Source organism: Rhinolophus hipposideros (assembly GCF_964194185.1).
Source record: "Rhinolophus hipposideros genome assembly, chromosome: 18".
Taxonomy (NCBI): Eukaryota; Metazoa; Chordata; class Mammalia; order Chiroptera; family Rhinolophidae; genus Rhinolophus; species Rhinolophus hipposideros.
This window is the reverse complement of record NC_138064.1, coordinates 47532113-47559236: the sequence shown is the minus strand read 5'-3', so window position 1 is coordinate 47559236 and position 27124 is coordinate 47532113. Positions and strand designations below refer to the sequence as shown.

General features: G+C 40.3%; 1 protein-coding gene across 3 annotated transcripts in view; it reads left to right on the top strand.

The window, feature by feature from the left end:
* The first annotated feature begins 4410 nt into the window (after positions 1-4410).
* RELN (reelin) overlaps positions 4411-27124 on the top strand; it is a 518204-nt gene continuing 495490 nt past the window's right edge. For all 3 annotated transcript variants that reach the window (XM_081080324.1, XM_081080323.1, XM_081080322.1), the window contains exon 1: positions 4411-4931. In XM_081080324.1, coding sequence (XP_080936450.1) covers positions 4706-4931 — 226 coding nt within the window. In that variant the 5' untranslated portion in view covers positions 4411-4705. The remainder of the gene's footprint in view (positions 4932-27124) is intronic.

The following is a 27124-nucleotide window of genomic DNA, read 5'->3' as shown; positions in this document are numbered from 1 at the left end:
AGGGATCTTTACTGCTAAGCAATTGGTTCCTTTTCAGAAATGTTATGATATGACTTTTATTGACCCATGGCTTATCTCATTTTAGTGAGATGGCTTATCTTTCATTTTGGGGTGCATTAACATGTTCCATGTTCTGGCCGGACGTGCACATCAAAACCAATCTTCAAATATCCCACCTTTCCCAGTGAAGTTTCATTTCCTAAAGAATTAGCTAAACTTTTTTTTTTACTTAAGAGCCTCTATTTCTTCAGATTGTACCACCTCTTATGGATAATACATTTTATAGATTTACTAACTGCTATGTAAGGAAGAGTTTTCTCTTATTTCCCCTTTTATTACCATTTTGGAGCCTAAAGAGTTGACTGATTTCAGTTTGTTCACTCTCTCCATATTTATGTTTATGTATCTTTTGATTTTATATACTTTCTGCTTGACTTTTACATAATAAATAAGAGTAGCAATTCACTTTCCCTGTGTTAATATATCAAAATGTTTGGCTCAAAAATCAATGAAAGGCAGACAATGAGTGAGCTCTTGCGACTTTGAAATGTAATTCAATGTCTGTTTTTATATTTCATTTAGATTCATCACCTCCCAATGATTTGAAAATTATGGATCTGACATATAAAATTCTGATTATATATATGTATGTATGTATATACACATACATATATATATATATAATTTAATCCCTATTGTGTTATGATTATTCAAATTCAATACTGGGAAATAATTTCTACTTATCCTCAAGAAAGGATTTCTAGTTTAAGAATGCTTAAGTGTAATTTTTTTGGGTGGACTAATTGCCACTTCAAAGCTCTTTTAATTATAAAGGAATCTTACCCCATTTTAAACTTCCTTTCCCAGATTAACTCATGTTTCACCTCTGACAGTACCTTTTTTATTTTTTGCAGATTTTTTGGATGTAAACCAATTTAGCTTGAAAAGCACTTTTCTATTTTTTCCACTTAGTTTGAGGATTTGTAAGCTTTGTGGACCAGACAAATATCCCTGAAGATGTTTGTTCTCGTTCATTAAATAGAATTAAAATCTAAGGTTTAGCACATGCGCTGGGAAACTGGAAGTTTTGAATTGTAACCTGGTTTGCCACCTTAGTGTGTGACTTAAATTATATTGCTCTAGAAGGAAGATGCTATTCTTAACGTTCAAGGTGATTCTATACCCATATTCTGCGTTTTCCTGATTTATTTTTAAGATTATTAAAAACATTAATAATAAATAGTCGAACTGGATTCAACCAAGAAAATCTCGGAGATGTGTGCAGTTGGGCCTCTATTACTGTAAAGGCACAGTCCAGTCTAAAGGACTGATAAGTGGTGTTTACCAGCATCTACCCTCTTTTTAAGCAGCTCAACAACACTCAGGGCATTATTTAAACAGAGTCTCTGCCTGTTAATGAACAACCACGGGGCTGTAGTCAGTGATCCCAGCCTAAGTAGTTAAGAATGTAAAAGTTGCCTGAATGTACGTAGCAAAGTAATGTTGTATAAAGTAAGGAAAGCACAAAAAAGGGGGAAGATTGGAAAATAAACTGAGTCACATAAATTGATGTTAAGAAAACCGTGGTGAGAGAGGCACAAAAAGAGTACTCCTTATAAAGTGGAAAGAGGGGGACCTCCTGGGATTTGTGTTCTTGGAATTAAGTGCCAGCTATGTCCTGGACCCAATATCAGGGTTTTACTAAATGATTTATTTAAAGCAGTGATCTGGGATCAAGTGTGGCCAGATTTGATCCCAGGCTTCTCTTCTGAGAGCCCTTGACAAATTACTTAACTTCTATGAATCTCAACTTTCTCTTCTTATAAAATGAGGATAATTACACCTACTTCACAGGCTAATATAAGAATTAAGTGAAGTAATCTGACATTCGATAAAGAACAGTTAGTTCTCTTCCCATCCTTCTAACAATATCAACATGCATTCCTTAGAGGTATTTTCCAGGGTTAAGAGCTGAGACTCTAGAATCAGACACAAGTTCAAGTCATGGCTCTCCCACTTACCAGCTGTATGACCTTGGACAAATTATTTGACCTCTCTGTGCTTCCGTTGCATTATATGTAAAACAAGGATATCAGTAGTACTTTTCCTACAGGTTTGTTATGAAGATTAAGGGAATTAATATATGTAAAGGACTTAGGACAGTGCTTAGCACATAGTAAACATATTTAAACTGTTGGCTAAAAACATTCAATAGTTTTGGATTCTTTCTAGAGGTGATTCATTTTGTCTTATGTCATATTCACATAACTGGACAGGAAGACATGGTAATAGTCTTGCCAGGTGTAGGTGACTTTTTTGTAATTCTGTTTAGGACAACATTGCCTGCCCTGAACAGGGGGTAGCTTTCCTCCTAACTCGGGTTGTAGATGGCAAGGCAGTTCCCAGTGAGAGCCTTTGGAGCCAGCGACCAGGTTGCCTTGCATCCAGCCTTTGTCACCTACATTGCGCAAATTAACATTTATGATTTGTTTCCTTCCTTGTGAAATGGGAGTAATTTTTGCCTCTCTGGGTGGTTTGAGGATTAAATGAGGTAACTTTTATACAGCCCATTTGGCCTGCACCCATCACTGAGCTGCAGTGGTAACGATTATTACATCAAATACACACACACACACACACACACACACACACAGACACACACGATGCCAAAAAATGTATATACATTTTGAGAGGAAAAAACTATTAACATTGTAATAATATATACCCATAACAAAAGATGAAGACAAGTCACGTGTATACATTTTTTTGATTATATATATATGGATATATACGGGGGTGCCAAAAAATGTATACAAGTGGACACTGGTCAGTGCTGCTCAAGCAGTAGTTGGTGGTAATCAGAAGTGTCTGGATGCTGATGGTAACCACTTTGTAATTACACAAGTCAAACATGACTTGTATTCATCTTTTGTTATCATATATTGTATATGGAGAGTATATATTGAGTATTACAATTTTAACAGTTTTTTTCCTTTCTTAAAATGTGTATTTTTTGGCACCCTCTGTATATTTCAGTTGAGCTCTCTAGGATTTTGAAGAACCAGAAAGCAGCCAGAAGTGGGCCGATTCTACTGCCTGAACTGTCAGCCTGAGTAAGAAGAAAAACACCAATCTCTTCCTTTTGCAACTAAGTGACTACAGAAGTCTCTCCCCTTGGAAACTGCCTTTCACTCCCCCCCACCCCTACTGCCCCCAAATACAGGCAAAGACACCATCCCTTCCAATTTTATAATCTGCTCATTTCTGTACGTGCAGGTTTATCTGGGTTTGGTGGCAAGCCAAGGGTGGGTGGGGAGAGGCATTAAAACCTGGCAACCCTGATCCCCATTTCGCGATGCCCCAGGGCTCCTGCCAGCCGTCCTCCGTTAAAACGTGCTTTTTATTTCACTTCCCCGCAGTCTCGTGTGCAGCAGCTCATTACCACCGGATTCAATCAGCGCCGCCAGCATCTACCCAGAACATTTTCCCCTTCCCCCATTTCAGGGACATTGGTCGTAGCTGACATTTAAAGGAAATAAACACTGACTCAAAAATGAGAACGTTCTCGCCTGAAAAACCCAACAGCAATGAATAACAGAACAGTCCAGCAAAGAGCGCCTGCCGGAGCTCAGCCCCGCCAGCCCTTCCTGCCGCACAATTCCCCACACCCGAGCAGCACAAATCACCATTTCCAGGCACCCTTCGAGGCTGCCAACTCCACTTTCGCTTAATCTCATTTTAAATCCCGCTACAGATGAGGCTCTGTCGCTGCAGCGGGGAGCCGGTGAAGGGGCAGCGGGAGGGACGCAAGGCCTGGACGGGAAGGAGCGCAGGGCCCCCTCGCGGCTCGGGGCCGCGGGCGATCCCCCAGAACGGGCGCGGGCCGCCCCGGACCGGAGGCAGGCGAGCCCCGAGGGGCGCGGGGCGCAGGCGGCGCACACAAAGAAGCCGGCGCCCGCTCCCGAGCCCACCGGCTCTCTCCTTCCCCCGCGCCTCCTCTCTGGAAACAGACGGAAATCCGAGGGCTGACGGGGACGGTCTCCTGTCCTGCTCCTCCAGGCAGCCGGGCGGGAGGCGCTGTCTCTCCGAGGCGTTTACGCCCCCCACTGCCGAGTCGCGCACCCCGTGCCCCCGACAGCGACCCCAGACCCCCAACTCCAGCTCGCGCCCCTCAGCGGCCCTTCCCGGGGCGACCTCGGCTCCGGCGCTGGGGCCCCGCGAGGTGTGCGCGCCACGCCGCGCGAGGTGTGGGCGAGCGAGCCCGGGAGGGCGGGGACGGGCGGGCGCGCGCCGGGCGGGGGCGGGGGCGGGGGAGCGGCTGGGACACGTGTGGCTGTGGCGGGGCGGGGGTGGGGGGACGCGGCGCCCGGGGCTTTAAGAAGGTGTGGAGCGGGGCGGGCGCTTTCCCAGGCCTGACCGAGGGGCGTCGCGCAGAGGCGGCGGCAGCGGCGGCGGAGGCGCGCGGAGGCGGTGCACGCAGCGCCGAACGCCGAGCTCTCGGCATCCGCAGCCCTGGCCCCGCGCTCCCGCGGCCCCAAGAAACTTTGGGAGCCGCGGGCTCCCGCCGAACTTCCCCGCGGGACTCCGCTCCCGAGCCCGCTCTGCTCCTGTCCGCCGCCTCCTCGCCTTCCCTCCGCGTGGCTCCTCGGTCCCGGCGTCTCCAAAACTGAATGAGCGAGCGGCGCTCGGGGGGCGCGGCGGCGGCATGGAGCGCAACTGCTGGGCCGCGCGGAGTTTCCTCCTGGCGCTGTTGCTGGGGGCGACGCTGAGGGCGCGCGGGGCGGTGGGCTATTACCCCCGCTTCTCGCCCTTCTTTTTCCTGTGCACCCACCACGGGGAGCTGGAAGGGGATGGGGAGCAGGGCGAGGTGCTCATTTCCCTGCACATTGCGGGCAACCCCACCTACTACGTACCGGGACAAGAATACCATGGTAGGTACCACGGCATCTCCGCGCTCGCCGCCCGGCCCGGTGCGCCCGCGAGCGCAGCGCTTTCTCCTTTCCTACTTCCAAGAGGCCATTTCAGCAAGAACCAAGACGACCCTTCCCTAAACATTGCGCTGTCTGGATGTTCAGAGAACAAAGTTAGTGAGAATCGAGTCGCGAGTTGGGTGTTATTCACCACACACTCCCCTAGCGCATAGCCTCGTCAAGAGAGAATTCTCGGGGGTCGGTGTCTTTCCCCTTCTTCACTCCTCGTTCGCGCAGCTGACACGTTGAATGAATCCGCGCATCTTGTTTCCTTAACCCTGGTACTTGGTTCCAGAACTTTATCCTGCACCGGGCTCCCTCTGCAGGGTCCCCGGGTGGGGTCGGGGCTGGCACCGGGCTTTGCAGATGGGCTGGTGACAGATCGAGCAGCCCCGGTCCTCGGCCGCCCCGCGCGGTCGCCAGCCCGCTGCAAAGTTCCCGCTGCTCAGCAGCCAGGGGTCCCTCTCATTTTATTCAGTGTCCAACAGCCGTCCTGAAAGGTAGCGGCTGCTTCCAGCTCTCTGTTCTTTTTCAAGGGTTTAAAATGTCAGTAATTGATGTCTTTTTCTGATCCCTCTCTTACTTTTAACGTGTTGCTTGTGTTTAGAATGATCTCTGTGATGTTTATTATGACTGTCTTTTATTTGCTTGTGGTTTAAAGGTACCTTTTAAAAAAAGGATCATTATGGAGACCATCAAAATTAAATAGTATTATTGAAGAAGTAAAATTTAGCTCCAAGAAGTCTTAATTTTATGTGGTGCCTGTACTTTTAGTATTTTAAGCTAGTAAATTGAATATGTGGGAAAATAAAAAGGTATTGTCTATTTTCTGTATTTCCGCTGGAAGGAACTTCTGAATATTTCACTTCCATGGAGCTTTTAAGCCGTGACAGGCGCTATTTAATAGGAATTTCAAGGCAAAAATACTAAGACCTAATCAAATGGAAACTATTGTCTAGTAATCTCATACTATAGTTTCCATTTCTCGTAAGTAACAATTATTGACATAGCAGGAGATAATCCACGGAGCAGCTGGCATTTCAGATAAACATATAAAAATGACAAGAATCTGTTTTCAATTTAAAAAAACCCCTTCATATGTGCTTTAAAATGTGTAGTCTAAAAATAAATGTTTTCTAGATATTTAAAATAGTGCTTTTACAACTTTCTTGTGGCATGGTGGCAGCCTTGTCTGTAAAGTAGGAGTCTAATTTGGTGGAATTTTAGACTTTGGAAAATTAATTTTTTGTAACTAGTCCATTCTTTAATGAAAGGGTTAACTTCATTCTCTTCTCAAGAAAAATCTGGTGTTTTTCTGGAGTCATGAGAATCTTTTAAGTGGAAAGACCAGCTGATGTGATGGCAACCCAGACCTAACCCAAAGACTGATTGATTGAGCCCATCACTTGGTTTCACCCTTAGCAAAAGTGCTTGCCTGTTAGGAGCTCTAAGTGAGAGTAACAATAAGTGAGCCAAGGCTGGGTTAAAAGGTATGATTGTCAGTTGTGATGGGAGACCATGTGACAATACAAACAAAGCCTTATTTCTTATTCTGTTTTCCACATCCTTTGTAAGGTGCCAGCATAGAGAACTTAAAAATACCAAAATATGACATAGTATTTGGTTTTGCTATAAAGTTAGCAAATGTAAGTCAACCTAAGACTGACCGTAATCACATCCGTAAGTCTGAAAAGGACTGGATGATGCAGAGGAAGAATAGAGTGTAATACTTCCAGTTGGACATTGGGTGGGGGAAATCTCGATTCTACCTCTTTTCCACTCCGGGAAAAGGTAGAGAAATTTTATTACGTAAGTTTAAGAAGATCATAGTGTTTATAGATTATAACCTTCTAGGTTATAAGGTTTGAGAATAGTTACTGTCAGATTTAAAATTTCTGTTACCCTGTTTTATCAATATTTATATTTTGACACTGGCTGTAGCTATAGGCCTTTAGTAAGGGACAGTTTTTCCCTGTAAAATGTTCTACACGGAAAAGAAATGTTTAAAAATGAAACAATGCTTACATGTATCTCTTGTTCCTAGACTTTTGAAAATTCATGTTAAAAATTATTTATGCAGTATCTTTTAAGAACTGATCTGCTGATAGGAAAACTTAACCCTAATATACGTTTGTGATTGACTCATTTTATACGGGAACAAAATAGAAGGTCATTCAGCCAAAATTTTTTAAAGCTAAGAGACCTGTAAAATATTAGCTGAGACTTTATTTCTAAGCTTCTGAATCTTTAAAACATAGTAGTATGTCAGAGAAAAACAAGTCTTAGCTATGATTTACATTGAACTCCTCAGTTGAAGGAGTGGTATTTGGGTACAGCTGATGGTTGTCACTTTTTTACCTAAAAGAATGCATTGAGAGAGAGGTGGTATGTACAACCGCACCTAACACAGAACATTACTGTAAATGAGACTGTCAGCTACCCTCTGAGACTCATGCTGTGTGACAGAGCTCGGAATGTGAAATGGAGAGGCAAATGTCAGTCTGGTGGCTCAAAATGATGGTTCTCTGTATGTGTCATATTTATTTAAAGATTTCTGTTGAAAATCTTTTGGAAAAAAACAAAACCAAAAATATAATACTAAAGAATTTGAAGCCTGTGTGCCTAACAGAATTGTCACATTTCCAGTGTTAAGTAGTATATCCACCTATTTGCAGTTTTGGCAACTCTGTAAACAGTGCATGATTACTTCTACTAGTTCTTATCTCTTAATTAAGGGGTGTCACTTGGTATCACTGTTGTCACCTTCTTATATCTCTTAAACTCTGTTGTCTGTGACTGACTTTCTTGAGATGGCATTGTTAGTTACAGTGAACTATGGTGTCTTTGCATGAGTACTCCACAGCGTAAAAGCTCAGCAGAAGGTCTCATCTACATCCCGTTGAATTAGGAAGAAAGATCTCAGGGTTAGAACTTTTTGCTGGAATTTCCTTTTTCTTGCACAAATCCCAAAATATGGTCAATTTCTGCAACATGGTTTCCAGGCCCAAACATGGAATTTTTTTTTTTTTGGTAGAAAGTTGCAAATGAAGGGAAAATAGGAAATGGAAATCTAGATGGTCCAGTCAAGTAGCCATTTCTCTTTCCTAGCAATGCCTGGAGATTCCCTGCTCCTTCTAGGGACCAGGACCATACTGTGTCCAAGCAAAGGTTGAGTTGATGTCTACCTATCCTTTCCCATGATAATCCCTCCTTTTCATCCCTACCTCTCATGTACGTACCTACCACTTTTTTGTTTGCAACCCCCTTCCCTATTCAATTTATAGTGAATGTGCCCATATTTGTCAACATTCAATTCTCCCACAGTCTTAATTACAACTGTGGAAGATGTTTTCCCCTTTTTGTTTAAAAGAATTTTGACATCACTGAGCAGGAAGATAATATAGTTGGGGATAGAAAGACTTTAGATACAGCTGAAATCATGTCATGAAGGACCCATCTATTCACAAGATTGGCTTTATTCAGTGGCCATTAGAAGGAGAGGCCAGACATTAGAAAAAACATTATCTGTGAAAGCCAAGCATAGGTATATGAGTCTTCCTAAAGTGCTTGAGCTTTGTTGAGGCAATTTATCTGAATTTTAAAAAAAACGAAACAATTTAATTGAGGTAACATTTGTTAATAACATTATATAAATTTTAGGTGACAAGAATCTCTGTTATTATGGTGTCATAAGATGGGGAAAGGTTCTGTTACAGTGCAAAATATGCTCTGAAATGATTGAGAGAAAACAATTCTGCCTTCGGCAGAAATGAATTGGTGATACTGCATGATGCTTTTAAAAGAGGATTTTTATATATATTTTTTGCATTCTGTAAATCCCATCTCACAATTGGTAGTTCTCTCACGCTACATTTCTGTTCCATTTTTTATTGTGGGGTGGGTGGGAAAAATCAGTTCCTATTGCTAACATTGAACATTTACCTTACAAAGGTTATAATCAGGATGCAGTATTTAGGGCACTGTGTTGTAACAATTGCCAGTATTACTATTATACATAGTTGTGTTCTGGAATCAACTGGTTGTTATCTTAAAATCACTATTCAAAGGCAATGCAATATAATGACCTTCCAAATACAGGAATGGTATACATGTCAGACATAATTTTTGGTAATCTACTCCAGATTAAATTCTGTTCAAAGGAGTGATTTTATTATTTGAATTAATCTGCTATTGCTAAGGTAACTGTGTTGTTGATTAGGTGTGTGGTTGTTTATCCTTTATATGTCTCAGATTCTGGCATCAGCATATTTAAACTCTCAGAATCATTTGTCAGATGCAATTTATAAGTGAAGTGCAGCTGTGTCCTTCTTGTATATGACTGAAAATTGAACATTTTAAAGCATTTTGCTCTACTTGTCATATATTTCATCTCACTTTCCACATTTATTTCAAAAATTTTACTGAGGTAGTTCAAATTGCTTTGTATAATTGTTGCTTTAATTTATATTCCCTGTGTGAGTTTCCAACCATGAACTAAAAAAAAAAAGAAAACGAAAAAAAATCAGGTCTTTGGAGTTATAATTGAAAACATCTCATTTAGGCAGATAGTCTTACTTCATTCACAGCACTACATTACTAGAAATTATTTAATTAGAATATTTCCCTCCAGTTTTTATGAATCTTTGAACTTATTTTTATTTTCATTAAAAATCTTAAAAGTAAATTGGAAATGAGGAAATTGTATCATTTGTAATATTTTTTACAGAACTATCTTATTCACATACATTTTTCTTTTCATATTTAAAAGGTAAATGATAGATATTTTAACAAGATTTTCAAGTCCATACTATTGACTTCCAATTATATTCATAAATTAGTTCCATTCAAAAGAAAATATCTAAAATCTATTTTTGATTATTTTTTTCCTCTCTGGAACTGGTCAACTTTATAGAATCTGAGAACCTTACATTATCAATTATTTAGGATATGTTGCATATTAAGCTCTAATTGTTCTTCTGATTGTTTCAGATCCTGATTTGACACTTATTATGTCTTTAATCTTCACAAATAATTGCTGATGCAATGACCCCTTTATTTCAAAATAGCCTTTACTTTTGAAAAACAAGTTGAGTGACTGGTACTTTCTGAACATTGGCATTTAAAAAAAAACTTGTCTATATTCTCACACAAAAATACAAAGTTCTCTTTTAATTTAAAGTACTTTATGCATACAGAAATAGAACAAATGGTTGGCTGTGCACTCTGTCAGGAAAAGAAGGAAGGCAGAATGTATGCGTTTGGAATCAGCAGGTTCACTATGAGCCGAGAGGTGGTTTACAGTTTGTCTTAGTAATGACATAACACACGTATAAAAAGCGAAATGCATTTACCTAAATATCTTGGGTTTAAGAAACATTTGGGTGATTAATCCATCCCCCCACCCCACTGATTTTAGCGTCATTTATAATAAAACTGAAGTGTGTAATTTCAATCTCATCAACCTTAAGCAAAGAAGTATTAAAAACACATTTCCAGAAATTGGAATTCAATTTTCAAATATGAAGATTCCATAATGACTGGCCAAACACAGGAATGGTGTTTTTTGTTTTATTTGTTTATTTTTAAATTACTCTTGGCTCTCAGGAAATTTCTCCTGAAGTGATCTCAGTTTGGTGTTAGTTGTGTAGCTCAGAGAGTAATTTTCACTGTGGTCACGTGCCATACCCATCTTACTGAAGGCAGAGCTTTTGAAGGGTGGAATGCTGTGCTTATGGGTTAACCAATTATTTCTGAAATGTGTGATTCTCTAAAGCTATATATTTTTTCCTTCTTTTTTTGATCCCCTGTAGGAACCAATTATAGCAACTAAATTTTGGTTGTACAGAAGGGTCAGTACGCACGTACAAATTTTGGTTTGTGGTTTAAGGCTACTCTAATCACTCAAAACACAAAGCTAAGGTAATTTTTAGAATGCCACAAAGAGATCGCTATAGGAACTCTGAGATTCCAGAGTCAACGTTGAAAACCCAGGTTATCTTTAAATGCTGAATTAGCTTTCCTTAGGAATATAAAACTTTATTTTGAAAGCAAAGTAAATTAAATTGTATTGATTAGAGGATTCATTGAAACTATAAGAGTGCTCACGAGTGTTTAGTATAGCACTTATTCATGTACATGGTGCCCTCATGCGAAGTGACTTGGAGAAGGAGTGGTAGTAGTTTACCAAAAACTGCTACACTCACCTCAGAATCATCTCTCTCTGCCCTTCTCTCTTTCCTTCTGTACCTCACCTGCTTTCTCCCTTGGTCTCTCTCTTCCTCCGCCTCAATTTTTTCATCGTCTTCCTGTTTTTGCTTCCCTCCACCACGTCACAGGTCCTCGCTTTTCTTCTTGTCCTTCCACTTTCTGCTTCACAGCTCTGTTTCTTTGCTCTTTCTAGTTCTTTTTGTTTCTTCCTTTCAGATTTCCTATCACCATCTCTACTCCGTTTCTCTCCTCTGAAAAATGTCAGTACATTTATATCAATTATTGTACTCATTGCATATTTGCAGTAATAGAAATGTTGCTCTGTTAAAAATTTAATATTATCTTTCTGTGACATGCACTTGCTCTTTTCAAAACGTATGGGTTAATTATTCCTAATAATGGGTCCTTCCCCCTCACTGTAAAATCTCTCAGAAGAACCGTCCAGCCTGTAGCTGTTTAATTCTGAGTTAGCCACTTTCCCCACTGTCAGTTGTGTGGTCCAACTACAGATTCTGGAGTCTGTGCACAGCAACACACATGCGCCATGTGGGAGAGCTGTAGGAATTAGAAAACTGCACATTGAATTAGCTTGAGCCTAAAAGGCAGCTCAATTGGAGATGTCTTGAATGTTTGAATATATAGAGACGCTTCCATCTGCCAGTAAATTGGTGAAGGACCATCACTATCCTCACGCCAGTCACCTCATTGCCAGTCTCATTGCCAGGGCTCACAGTTGCAGGTGCTTAGCTATTAAATAGTGATGCTGCCTTTTTAGGTAGCTGGCACTCAGTAGAAGTCAAAAAGGGGGTGGGGCCCTTGGACTAAGGCAAACACTTGATTGGGAGTCAGGAAGGGAAGTGTGTGGCTCTGGGCTAAGTCCTGCAATCTTTCTTGAACGAGATCTGTTTCATTGTTTTGTGCCATGTGAACTTGAAAGTCTATTCCAGCTCAAAAATTCAAAGACTCCTCGGCTGAGAGCTCAGACCTATTACACAAAAAAGAGAAATCCAGGGAGGAACAGTGATATAGTGGAAAGAGTTCAGGCTCTGGCAGCACAGAGACTGTGTGGATCTGTTCTCTGCCACTTTTAGTTGAGTGCCTTCAGCAAGTTACCTGTCTTCTCCAAGCCTTGTTTTTCTCATTTCTCATGTAGGAATAGTAATGGCTATATTTCAGGGTTGTAATTTATTAAATAAGGTAATGCGTATAAAGCTCCTGGTACATGGTAGATGCTTATTAGGAACTTATTATCATCTGGTACAATCACCCAGCATTAGATAAGGATGTTTGAAGCATTGTACAGATAGGAGCTACTCACTCATGCCTGTTTACTTTGTGCCTTCTTAATATGTGGCACATTTCAAGGGAAATTCCAAATTATTGAGGAGGGTCCCCAAATTAAAAAGAAAAACAAAGACTCATCACCAAATATTTATGATCAGAAAGTGCTTTCCAGCTAAAATAAATATATGACTTGCCTTGTATAGAAAGAATTCGTATAGTTCTAGTCCCACCAAAACTGTTATTAACCAGCCAATTCCTAAGTCAAACCTTCTTCTTCCTAACTTGAGTATTTTTCTGAAGTTAGTGATCATAAAAGCAACCAAATTTTGTGTGTTAAGGTGGTAGTCTAGGAAAGATGTCAAGATAAGTAAATAGCAATCTCAGTTTAATATTTTGTCAAAACCCATAATATATATTTCTACAACCTCATGTAAAATAATTTTAAAATACAAAGCTATTTCATTCCAGTTAGAGCTAAGAGAGACTGATTTTGAGAGAGGACCCAGAATCCACCAGGCCCTCAGGGACTGAGTGAGAAAAGTTAAATCTGTAAGTGGTTAGGTGGTGAAGTGGAAGGCTACTTTACTGACAATAAAAAATACACTTGTCGGGATAAAAGCATTGGCTGGCCAGTGCATCCTGTCTGTCCACTGCAGCAAAGCTTATGTGGGGGTGGGGTGTAGGTTGTTCGGGAGCACGGAGATAGATGATCTCAGAGACACAGTCCAGCATCTAGAAAAACTTCTCTCTCCAACTCGTGTCAGCTGGGCTGGTTGGCATCTTCTTTCCTAGAGAGTATTGGAGGAAGATTGTTCTTTTTCTAGACCGCATAGCGTCTTGTTATGTGGCATAGATCGCTTGGTGTCTATCCAGTTATTACTAAAACCGCCTTTCTTAACTAACTGATTTTGTCAAGAACCACTATGTGTCCAGTTGAGAATATTCACCTCCAAGGCTCCTTTGCCATGTAACTTAGTGAGATGAAGTGGAAGTCTACTGGGTAGGGTCTTTAGAAAGATTATTGATAAAATTGATAAAGATGACGTTTAAAAAAGGCTCAGCAGAAACTTGCTTTTTACCCTGCCCTCCCCGGTTTCTTCTAGCCAGGGTGTGGTACGACCATCTGATGACTTCGAAGATGGGTGCTCACATACTAAGGATGGTGGGCTAGGAGTTTAGAAGGAGCTGGGTCATCATTTATACCTTTGAGCAGCTGTACCAGCCCTGGATGACCTCTTCTGAACTTCTCGCATCATAAGAAAAATTAGTCAGGTTCCTGTTGTAATCCTAATGATTTCTTATAAGCACACGGGTGACCCAGTTTAGATTCTCTTTGAGGTAAGTCCCAGTTCTTGTATCAAGCTCTGAATTGCCCTCTTCCTCCCATAGAATTGCTTTTGGTCACTTTGATGAAACTAGGATGTTTCCTAAGATACTTTTGATAATTTTCAAAATATCCCTCAATGTGCGCAACTTCTGCAGGTGGCAAAATAGTGCATTTTTGTGCTAACTTTTCTAGTGATGCTTTGAGAAGGTAACCTGTGCTTGACCTCCACTTTCTGGAATTTCTTATAACTGACAATTTGTGCAAGTTAGTTTCCTTCACTGAACTTTGTTTCCTGACCGTCCTATCTCTCTAAAATGCAGTATCACCATATGTAAATCCGGTTGACATTTAAAATACTCAGATGTGTGACATGGTTGTGAACGTGAACTCTGCCCCAACCTTAACCTCGTTGTTATGTCTGGCTCAGCCTCTAGGACCACATCCAACATTGTCATTTCTGGGGCTTGCTACATATCAACAGAGGAAACAGGCCTCTCAGTCTTACCTTCAGGAACATGTAATCTTTTCGTTGAGGCCACTTTTGTTATGAATGTTGAAATATCCTATGATCAGAGTTCCAGTTCTTTTTAAATTTCCTTTTCTCTGTAAACACTTCCTGCGTTCTCATCCTGCAAAAGATGTTTTATGTCCAGTGTTTGTGATGGAGCAATATAAGGAAATTAATTTGTTTTAGGCTCTTTTAGAAAAAGTAGGTTCACAATCCCATTCCAAGCACTGATACTCTAAAGTTTTAAAAAGGCAGCTCAAAGCCTTAAAAATAAATTAATAACAACATTAACAATAGCAAACCCTAAATAGCAGTTAGTATGTGCCAGGCACTGATTTAAATGCTATGCATACATTAATTCATGTAATTCTCACAACAGCTTCTTGAGATAGGTGACTGTTATCTTTCTCGTATAGATGTAGAAACTGAGTCACAGAGATGTACAAGGTGTGATTGCAAAATACAGTGAATGTTTAAATAAAAAAATTTATTACAGTAAAAGACACATTGCCATCAATCCCCCTCAAAATACTACCCCTTTGCTTCGAACACACCCCATCGTTCTTGCCACTTTCTGAAGCAATTCTGGAAGTCCTCTTTCATGAGTGCTTTTAGTTGCGCTGTCACGGCTGCCTCCATGCCCTGAATCGATTCAAAACATTTACCTTTCATGGTCATTTTGACTTTGGAGAAGAGCCAGAAGTCACAAGGTGTCAGATCCAGTGAATAAGTTGGATGAGGACACACTGTAATGTTTTTATTTGACAGAAATTGCTGTACCAGAAGCGATGTGTGACACTGAGCCTTTCCGTTGTGATCACAAAATATGGTGAATGCTGCTGCCGAGTGCCATCCAATGGAAAGACAAGGACCCGCAATATGGGAAGCGGTGCGTGGAACCTTAGTCACAGTGTGTGACAAGTTTCAGCTTGTTCAGTGCAGTCAGTCAGGTGTGAGCTACGGTTGAGAGAAGGTGTGTTTTAAAATGCGCCATAAATCATCCTCTAACATGACAACACTCTGTGTCACGCATCGCTTCTGGTATGGCAATTTCTGTCAAATAAAACGTGTACAATTCTGTAATACATCATCTATATATCACATTGTGTGTTCACCACCCATAACAATTGTCACTCCAATAAACTTTAATTAAAAATAATAAAGAAAAATAAAACATTGTGGTCTGTCCTCATCCACCTTATTCACTGGATCTGGCACCATGTGACTTCTGGCTCTTCCCCAAAGTCAAAATGATTCAGGACATCGAAGCAGCCACGACAGTGCAACTAAAGACACTCACGAAAGAGGACTTCCAGAACTGCTTCGGAAAGTGGCAAGAATGACGGGATAAGTGTGTTTGAAGCGAGGGGGAGTATTTTGAGGCGGATTAATGACAGTGTGTCTTTTACTGTTATGCTTTTTTCAAAAAAATTAAACATTCACCATATTGTTTGATCATACCTTTTAAATGTTTTGCCCAAGATCACAAAGCTATTATGCAGGAGTGCTCAGTCCATCTTGCTCCAGAATCTGTATTTTTAACTAGTATGCATTTATTTTTAGAAATGACAGTTATTTCAGGAAAGGGATGATAAGAAATAGTAAGAGACATGTTAAGAAAGAGAAAACAAGGAAATGTAATAGCTTATTTTGGTATTTAAAATAAAGATTGCAAGATCAAACCATAGAGATGATAGCCACACCTAACAAGGTGAGAATTTTACAGTCCTAAATATTCCTCGACTAGACGTTATCTTCCAGCAAAAGCACAAAGCAAAGATATCATTAGGATAATGTTGACATGAAAGAATTAATGTACCTTCAAAGTATGATGACAAGTGAAAATATAGCAAAGTGATTTGCAAGTTTTTTCCCCGACTTATTTTTAACATTTTGATGAATGTAACTTTTATTAAGATTTTGAAATAAATAGGAAATTTATTCTCTGAATCACTAATAGAGAACTTAAGTATAATAATATAATAATATAATAATATTATATATAATAATATAATAATAGAGAACTTAAGACTACAAGAAGAGAATTACAAAATTAGGCAGAGAGAGTTTTTAAAACATTTTCACTGATGTTCATCTATTTGTGATATGTTTCTTTCTTTAATATATTCCTTAAATGTTACCAGCCTGTGAAATTGAGTGATGTGGTACACAATGAAAGTTCTGGGTGAAAACCCAGATCTTTCTGTGGTGTCAGACTTGCTCACTAGCCAGAGGTCGGCTCCCATAGGGATATGGACACCAATGACATAATGTTTTGTACTTGCCTTTGTAGGGTTATTTTTCATACATGAGTCAGGTCTTTAAAAATCACTATCTGTTGAGCTCATTTGAATGAGAAGAAAAGCGCAACTACTGAGCAGCCTCTCCCGCCCTTGTTCCCCAGTAATTCACCTGGGGCGGGTGTCAGCCCTGGGCTTTGTGGCCACCAGGCGCAGGTAACACAGAAGGGGTAGCAGGCCCTCAGGGTCTGCCCTTGTCTCATACTTACTACATTAATAAATGAGTGGTTTCCTGATTTGTCATCATTATAGCTGAGCTGAGAGCCACCGACCCCTAGTAGAAGCTAAATCTGAGGGTGGAGGAAAAATCCAGGGCGATAGCTTCCTATCGGGACCCACAGAGTTCTCAGAGGGCCTGAAGCGAAGTCCATGCTTTCACTGGGAGAGAGAAAATTTGCCTTACTAGACTTTAACAAAAAGACAGTTACCTTTATAAAGATATTACAACAACATGTACAGAAGGCCCACCTGTAGGTGTGTTTTCCCCTCAGGTGGGACAAATCAGATTGCCTCTCCTGTTAGCATGTGCCAGTGAGCTGGGCCAAGTTGTAGCTCCAGTGGGCAAACCTGAGAGCCTCAGGGGTGGGGCAGGAAGCCATGGGACTGCTTGCCTGGTGATCTGACCCCATGCAGGTATTAAACCTTTCGTAGTATTTCTCTCAAACACAGATGGTTTATGTCGGACTTTTTACCTGAAACTGCGAGGTAGTCACTTCAACTCCAAATAAATTGTGAAATATTTTAAACGTATAGAAAACTCCAGTAAATGAAAATGCAGAATTGGTTCCGCTAATGAGTACCCGAGGGACACCTGTGTGTATTCACTGACGTGAAAGCCAAAGCTCTGGAGACAGAGCTTTTCACAATTATAATTAATATCGGGCTCATTGATCTGACCTGCATTGCTGAATGTTGTTTGCTGTCAACAAGTTTGTCCTTGTTCATACCAGGCGTTCCCAAGTATTTTTGCAACATAATGAAAAACGTGGAAGCCCTGCAAACATGAAGAATAGGAAATCTTGAACGACACACCTGCGTGGGTGCCGTCCTGTAAAAATAGCCATAAAAAAGTCCATTACTTTGATTAATTAAAAACATAAATGTTTACAGTGAATAAAAAAGAATGTTTTTTCTTAGATACCTTTGTCAGTGAAAGAAACATTTACAATCAAAACTTAAGCATGGTTATTGGATTATTACTAAATAAAGGAATTTCTTAAGCTTTTATTTTGCCAATATGATAATCGCCTCTAAACCTTTATTTTTTACGTATGTTGGAAAATTGACCTGACATGAAGATTTACCAGTGTTATTAGCTACCACAGAGCTGTACAGTTTGGAGAGTGGCAGGCATACCAGGGTGCTATGGTTGCCAGCCACAGAAACTGGCTCTGGCTAGTGTGGGCTGCAGGAATTAATCAGCAGGAGGTGGGTTACCTTGCAGAATGGAAGGAAAACCCAAACATTAGACTTAGAAATGATGATAGGATAGTGTATCATGGGGGAGAGAGTGATCAATGGCAAAAGGAATCGTGGTGGTAGGAACCATGATTTTCTGGCTTTTGAAAGTTTTTTGGGTTTTTATCTGATCTCCAGGCTTCTCTGGCCCCACAGTTGGGATGAATCCTATTCAACGTCTTCCCTTTCCTTGTGTCACTGAATTCTGACCTCTGGGAGACCATAAGTCTCATTGGCCTACGTGGGGTACGGCCATTACACTGAGATTGATATTGAGGTAGGAGGGATACCTCTCCAAAGGAAAACTGAGATGCTGTTACCCCAGAGATTGGGGAGTGGGGATAGGGCAGACACAACAGGGATCACTGCAGTAGTTACTAGGTGTGTTTAAGGGGAAAAAAAGTTGTGGAATGATCCCTGGGACAACAAGGTGCTGTTTGTAACACAGGCCCCGTGTGGAGAAGCACTGTTCTCTGGGGTGCTATGGCATCCTTCATCAGATGGGAAGATTTTAGTGATTTTTTTGTGGGGAGGGTCAAGGACCAGAATTACCCTCTCAACATACATCTGTAGACCTAGCCTAAAAGCGATTTGCCATGCTTTTGTAGTTTTGTGAAAATGCCTAATTGTCCTCTGAAGTCTGTACAGTACAGAACAGACAGCCTGTCCTTGTACAAGAAGCTCAGACGCTCTGGGATCAGATCCCCCAGGGACCTTACGTTCAGTGACCTGCAAGGGAATGAACACCAAAGGTAAATTAGTGAGTACACGGCTTGGCCTTCATGCATCTCTACAGACAAACCATCCCTTACTTCACTACGAAGGTGTCAGAATGCTTCTCAGTCCCCAGCTTACCAGGAGCAAAGCACCACTTCTCAGAGTTGATCACCCCCTTCTCCTTGGCCTCTGGGATTTCACTCTCTCCTAGTTTCTCCCCAGCTCCCTCCTCAGCCTCATTTGCTGTTTCTTCCTCTCCTCTTGGACCCAGGGCTTTCTTTCATCTTCTCTGTGTCCCAAGGGATTGCATTTATTCTGATGCTTTAAGTACATCTACTTTCTGGTGACTCCCTGGACTCCTGGGTCTCACTCCCCGCTCAGCATCTCTACTTGGATGTCTGGTGGTATCTCAAGCCTAATATGCCCCAAAGTGAGCTGCTCGTCTCCCCTCACCCTGCTACCTACAAAGTAGCTCCTTGAATCTCCTCAGCTCCATTACTGCAAACTGAGTTCTTGTAGTTGTTCAATCCCCAAAACCTTCTTGTGTTAACAGCCCACATCCGATCCATCTGTATGTCCTGCTGACTTTACATTAAAACACACCCGGAATCTGCTATTACTGCCACCATCTCTCACCTAATCATTTGCCCCATTTCAACACGTGCTCACCTTCATTCTAGTCTTAAGATAGCAGCCAGAGTGATCTAATTAAAACCAAGATCATGTCACTGCTTCGCTCCATACCTAGGACTAACTATACATTCCACCAAGTGGCCTGGACCAGGCCTGGTCGGCCTGTTTTCCCAGTGTCCCATCCAATTTACCCACAAAGATACCAACATTTGAATGGCAAATTCTGTTATAATTCTGTCCGCCCCTTCCATTGCTCGCTGTCTGTCTCTCAGAGACACCTTGGCATGGCCTCTAGTGCCCATAGCACCTGGCGTCTCTTCTTGGACCTTAAATCTTACAACTTTCCTTACTCTTTGCACCGAAACCATGAGGGCCTCTTCTTTGTTCTGCAAACAAATAAAGGGCTCAGTTCCCTCTCAGGGCCTGTGTACTTGCTGTTCCCCGTTCTAGCTTGGTGTGCCCCAAGTAGCCTGCTTCCTCCCTTCCTGGTTCAGGTTCTTATTCAAGTCTCACCTTCTCAGTGAGGCCTTCCCTGACCACACTGTTGAGAACTCTGTTCCCCCTTCTCCCTAGCACTCTGTGCCCCCTGGATGGCTTTAGTTTATTGTCATAGATGTTTTCATCATCTACATATTTTCCTATTGACCTTGTTTGCTTTCTGGGTGTCATCAGTGTAATGCCTTTAAGCTCCGCCAAGGTAGGGAGTTTTGTCAGCTTTGTCAGCTGCTGTATTGCCATTGCCTAGAATAGTGCCTGGCCCGTAGCAAGCACTTGGACATTTTGACTTAATGAACCATTGAGCAAAAAGAGCGCTTAGGAACCCTGTCTAATCTTAGTTATTGTTCAAATTGCGTGAAAATGATCATTAAAGTAATTAAGAGAATCATTTATAAAGATGGATTTGTGAGTACAATTTCTAAATTTTGGCCTTTGAATCTGTGATAACAATATTAAAAAAAAATCTGAAAATCATGTTGCTACTTTCCCACCCTCCAAACTTACAAAATTCTCATGACTTTTGTGAGACTGTGTAATGCTATTTATAGTAGTCTGTTGGATTGGCTTTGCTTTAACTATATGTTAGCATATCCAAAAAATTCTCATAGCAATTAGTGACTATAATTATTAATAGAAACTATAATCGACATTAAGCTCTTATTCCCAGAAGCTCCTCTGTGCTGCACCATAAATAAATTTGACGCAATTTTGATAAATGGGTAGTTTGTATTTAAATTTTCATCTGAATGGGAATAAATAATGGGAAGAACAGAGACCAAAATAGTTTGGCTCTGCACTCAACAGATATGTCATAACCTTATAGAAAATACAAAAAAGGAGACTCAAAAAATTTCTCCAAAGATTTCATGTTTTAAGAGAAATCTATTTGGGCAGAGATGAATTTACAAAGAGAACAGCAGCTGAGAATTCTGGATCTTCATTAAATTTCACTTACTGGTACCCTGGAAGTTGAGAGGATCAGAGGCTTCAAACTTGTAGATATCAACACGAATGTTCCCAGGAGTTGTTAGTGAGAATTACTCAAGTCTTACAGATGAGATTTAATTTCCCCCCCACTCTATTTCTAACATATTTGGATACTTTAATTTATGAGCCTTTGAAATCAGAGGAGACGTAACTCTTCGAGATTCGTTGTGATGCATGGCACACAGGCTCAGGGGACTAGCTGGGTTCACTTCCAACTTTGTATGTTCAAGCTACGTGGCCTTGAGCAGGTGACCTCACCGCTCTGCGTCTCAGTTTTCTCTTCTGGAAAAGAGCAGCGACGATGGTGTCTGTCTCGTAGGTTTGTTACGAAACTTCCATGTGCGTACAAATCAACACACTACCTGGCACAGAAAATAATGTTAAGTATTACTATTACTGTGGCATACTTTCTGATTTTTTTTCCTGTGAGTAAATATATCTATAATAGGATTTATAGTCTTTTTTCTCTTAACATTATGTGCTTATTATATTGACATTTTAAAAAACAGAATTTTAATGGCTGCATGGTAGTCTATTGTATGGTTGCAGCATGATTTATAAATTTATATATATTTGACATTTTGGGGCATTTTTATTTTGTTTTCAGCGTTTTAAATACTGTCATGAATATCTTTTGTACATCTTTCAAATTTTGGCAAAAAATTTTTCCTGCAAGTTGACGTCTTATTATTTTTCTCATGAATTTGTATATGCACATAATGTTAATATATTTATGAAAACAGATGTCCCCTTTTTCTGTTCTTTCCTATTGCTTTTGTGCTTGAAGAGTCTTTTCCTACTTAGAGATTAGGTAAATATTCACGTAAGTTATTTTCCCTATCTTACTACATTTTATGGATTATGGTAACTTGGATGCACTGTGACTGCATTGATCTCACTTGTTTCTGTTCCATTTCTTGTGGGGCTGATGGCTCTCCTCCGACTGCAGAGGCATTCTTTGTTACGGTACTTTCTGCCATTACCCGCTTTGTCTTAGCTACTCTTAGAAATGCACTTGAAAATGCTGTCCTGTGTACATATGGGTTGAATTATTGCTACTGACTGTGGTCGTTGAGGGCAGATGCCAGATGCCATTACTTAAGCTTTCGGGGACCTTTGTTTCCTTCAGCAGGCTGTGGTTTTCTCTCCTGCACACAATTCCTTTTGGGCCACTAGCATTCTCCTTTGCGAAACACCCCTGGATCAGAGAAATGGCTGGCATCATGAGTGCACTCTTGTGCTTGTGGTACTTTCTTTGGATGCCAATCATAAAAGCATTTCTATCTAATTTTGTGGAGTATATGTATTATCTTGTGCTTCACAGCATGTGTAACTTCTACTTCTTTATCAAAGAAAATATTAATAAGCCATTAAGTGAACAGAAATGAAATGCAAACTGTGTGCTTTCTAATTTAGTTCTCTCTAATTATAGTAAGAATAATAACTCTTATCTTTCTTTTTGTAAGCCCGTATGGCAGTGATGCGCTGTGTCTCGTCATTGCCTTCTCTTTTCCTAAATCGAGTGATGCTGAACTTCAGGGATCCTCAAAGGATGACTGTCCCGTCTTTTCCAAGCAGAAGGCAGGTGTCTGATGCAGTGATTATGACATGGGATATGCCCATACCTCTCCTGCATTCCAGCCTTCTCAGTGTTTCTCAGTGGAACAGTGCCATACCTCATTGCCCTGTAATTCTAAGAAATGTTCAGTGGGAAAATCCAGAAATTTCATTATGAGATCCAATGAAATCATCTTTGAGACTGGCCTCAGGACTGTGCCCTTCCAGTGTGAGGGAGAAAGCTCATCTCTAAACCTAATCTCTACTGGTAAGCAATTTGTGTTTTGAACCACATATGTACATGCAGACACTAATGGGATCAAACTATACCTACACAGTTGGCTTTTTTTCACTCAGCTGTATATCTTTAGTATCTTTCCATGCCAATAAATGCAGAGCTTTATCTTTGTTTAGTGGCTACATAGTATTACATTGTACAGATATACACAAATATATTTAATCCCTCTAGTGTGCAAATTTGGGATAATATCTACAACATTGTAAAAGATTTTTTTTCATGCATTTTCATTATTCACTCACTGATGCCCATATACTTTCGCAGTATAAATAGCCAGAAATGAAATTTCAGTTTCAAAATTTGTTAATAACACTAAGATATTGATGCCTATTGCCAAATCCTCCAAGAAGATTACATTAGTTGACATTTTTGTGCAGCAGCCTATCTGCAAACACACACATTAAAGCTGGGTGATATAATTCTTTGTAGCTTTTGCCAAATCAATAGATTTGAAAAATAGTATTTCATAATTATTTTTGCTTCTTTGATTACTAGAGAAGTCAAATAGGTTTCTTAGGTCTCATTACTAATTTCAGTGTGTGTGTGTGTGTGTGTGTGTGTGTGTGTGTGTGTGTGTATGAAATATCTGTTAGATTCTTTACTCATTTTTTTATTTTAAAGTTCCTCTTTTTCATATTGATTTGAAGAAATTTTTTTTAATGTTAGTAAATATTTATAATATATGTTACTGGTATTTTTTACCCAGTTTGTCCTTTATCATTTGATTTTTATGTAGTCAAACCTATTAATTGTTTCCTTTCTACAGAGTGATAATGACACAAACTCTCAAGCTAAGGTGGCATGAGCAAAGTAAGGCTGTAGAAACTTCTAGGACAGGTTTAGTGAACATTAAGTGAATAATCCTGTTGGAACTGAAAAATTCATTGGAAGAAAGGCAAGAGGTAGGGCTGATTTTAGCAAGTTCCGTTGGATGTAGGAGCCTTGCATACTACACTGAGGGGTCCTTCGTTAGTCTGTGGGCAGCCGGGAGCCCCTGAAAGTTCACCAGGTGGGGAAGTTGTACCTTGAAAGCCCATTTGGGATTTCAAGCTGGTGAGTCTCCTGGACTTGTGGGGCTGTATAAAGTGGAGCAGTGGAAGTCTGAGGAAGAGAGACCAGGGACTAGGTTACGAGTAATAAGAGCGAGGCAGTCTAGCAGAGTGAGTGAGTGGGCTATGTGTGTTAGAATCCTGACCCCACCACTGCTAAGCCTCAGTGTTCTCATCTGTGGAGTAACAATGCTTGTCTCTTAGCAAATGCATGGAAGGGCCTAGCCCATGAGCTGGCATATAGTAAATGCTCAATGAATGTTAGTTATTCCTGGGGCAAAGAGGAGGCTGGGAAAGGTCACAGGAAGTTACAGAGGCAGGATAAGCGGCCTGACTGGCTATAGGGAGGAAACAGAAGAAAGTTGAATGAAAAGTGATCCCAGCATGTAATTGTTGAAGAAATGGTAGAAATAGTAGCCGTTAGGAGGATAAGAAGTTTTGGAAAGATGAACAGGTTTCTTGTGTGAGGTTGTGGATTCATTCGGTGTATTTTCCTTTAGGGGAAAGATGTGTGAGTTACTGTAGGGCAACCAAATATTCTAAAACTGGCAGTTTGTTTAGTTCATCTAGTGCTTACATTTGGAAAATAAAGGAGGTTCGATAGACTGGCTTCTGGTACATTTATCTCTGGTACATAATCTGAAATATTCATCTATACCTTGTAAAAAGAATCATACTGGATATTATTCATGTTTTATATCTACTGTCTTATGCTGTGGGCAAAAATTAAATTATTTAGTTTTCTTAATAAATTCTAAGTAGAAAATTTTGACATGGTAAACATAGGTATAGGTAAGAATAATTCAAGTGTTTAGGGCTAGGCAAAGAGCAAAGAATATTGGTTTAGATCCAGTAAACCAATGTTACATAAGTTAGATAAAGTTAAATATTTAAATTAAAATTTTTCATGTAAAACAAAATCTTTTCCAAATATTTACTACCATTAACATAAGTGGTATAGATTGTCTAGCTTTACATTAAAAAAAAGGACTCTGTTGTGCTGGCAAAAAAAAAAAAAAAAAAAAAAAAAGTCTGGAAATTGCATTGATCCAGCCAGGTAAGTAGGGAAAAATTTGAGAATAAAATGTATATCATTGCAATTAACGTCCAGATCAGTTTTCTGTGCCCAAGTGTTTATTTAGATTAGAGTCCGAGCCTCTACAATACCAGAAGACCAAGAACCAAAATAGGAAACAGAGTCCTTACATTATATAAAAATGTTTTAGTTATATTATTGCCATTCAAAGACATGATTTTATGCGTGTGACTCTGTAGTATTCAGTTTTACTGATTTAATTTGTCATTTAAAAAGGTTACTCTGGGGCCGGCCCAGTTGCTCAGGCGGTTAGAGCTCCATGCTCCTAACTCCAAAGGCTGCCGGTTCGATTCCCACATAGGCCAGTGGGCTCTCAACCACAAGGTTGCTGGTTCAACGCCCCCTGCAACTAAGATTGAACACGGCACCTTGAGCTGAGCTGCCTCCTGGATGGCTCAGTTGGTTGGACTGCGTCCTCTCAATCACAAGGTTGCCAGTTCAATTTGATTGAAAAATAGATGTCGTAAGACAGCAACTTTGAAAAATCTTGGTCTATAAAAGAAGCAAAGATTCTTTAGCCGTGAGTTTAAAAAGCACAATGCATTTACACGAAAGTGTGTGTTTAATAACATTTCTCTATATAATAATACTTTACTTTTTTTTTTTTATAGTGCGTTGAGGTTTTCAATGTGGCTTCCTATAAATTGTTACAATAACTCTGTGAGGTAGCATTAGTATCGGTATATTCTTTCTTAAACTTATTATCCTTATGTTGGAGATGACGAAACAGAGAAACAGAAGTTCGGGAAGACGTGCCCAGGGTGGGGCTGGCGCGCACGCCAGGTTTCTGGTCCCCAGCCCTGGCTCTGTCCCCTCTTAGAGAATTTCTAAGAATTTCACTCGGCATTTCTCTGCTGGTAGTCTCATCCCACAGAGGATTACAGCATCTGAAGTCTTGGAGAATGCTTTGGGGACTGTAAAGTGGTTCCTTTGCATAAAGATGAATGAAATGGCGGACCTTAAGTGCCTGTGTCCGTAATTTTATTTTTTATTTTTCATTTGCGGATCATAAAAAGGGGACGCTAGTTGGGAGTTTCTAATCCTTTACACAGCCCCAAATTTAGGTGCCACGGATTTGAATAATTTAGTGGACTCATAAGAGTGACTACTGTGATGTAATTGTAGATTTTGCCCTAAGTATTCTGGGTAGGTGAGATTTTTCTTTTTAGGTAACATCACGTGGTGGTGGAAGGTGCTAGCTGGGAGACCCCGGTGAGATCATGTTGTACAAGCCCTGTCTGGTCTAGAAGGGAGACACACTTGGTCTCCAAATTGCGCTGGTCTAGGACTAGCCAGTGGGCTGAAGTGGGCTTGTATTCACAAAGTGATTATGATTTTTAAAAAAGAAATCATGTCAATGAAAACTCCTAACCTAGAGAACCTGTGAAGTTAAATCATTAAGGCTTTGTCTATCTGTTTATACATTGGGAATTAAAATATTGATTTGACTTACCTCAGGGGGTGACAGGTCATTATGAGGAAATGTTTTATAATCTATAAAATGATCCAGAAACATAAGGCAATGTTACATTATCTAGTTCTAAGGTCTGTCTTGTGGTTGCAGCTGGTTATAGAGAAAAGTCTCGGGTGGGAAGAGAGGGTGAGTCAAAGAAGAAAGAGAAGGAGCAGAGAGAGACAGACAATAAGAGAAAAGAGAACGGGGAGCAGAAAGGAGACAAGTAGAGGGAGAGGAGAGAGTTACTAGGGCAGCAGCTGCAGACTAGCTCCCTGGTTTCTTCAGTGCTCTCGTCCCGTCACTGGCTCCCTTTTACCTCCTGCTCCTGCTCTTTCTGTCGCTCACCCTCCTAACATAGCTGACTACTCAGCCTGCCCCCACCGTCTGCATTGGTTTAGGGTACTGTGTCCTTAGACAGTATAGAGGAACTTTTATATTATTGTTCCTGGTTTTACCTTCTTTTCATAGACACCCTTAGAAGTTTCTATATCAGCTAATGTAATCATAGTAGTTGTCTTTATTATAAAGATAAAGTCATAAATTTTTACTCTAATTTACTTACTAAATCTTTTCTGGTTAGATTATCATTTCAAAATATTTTCTGTGACATTCAGACTAATTTGTGATTGTCCTGCTCTGGCAGACTGATGAATTCATTGGTCCACCTATCATACATATATATGATGTATATGTGTGTGCACATGTATGTGTATATGTACGTATGTGTACACACACATATACATGTACATGTGCACATACTTATAAAGACTTCTGAATGG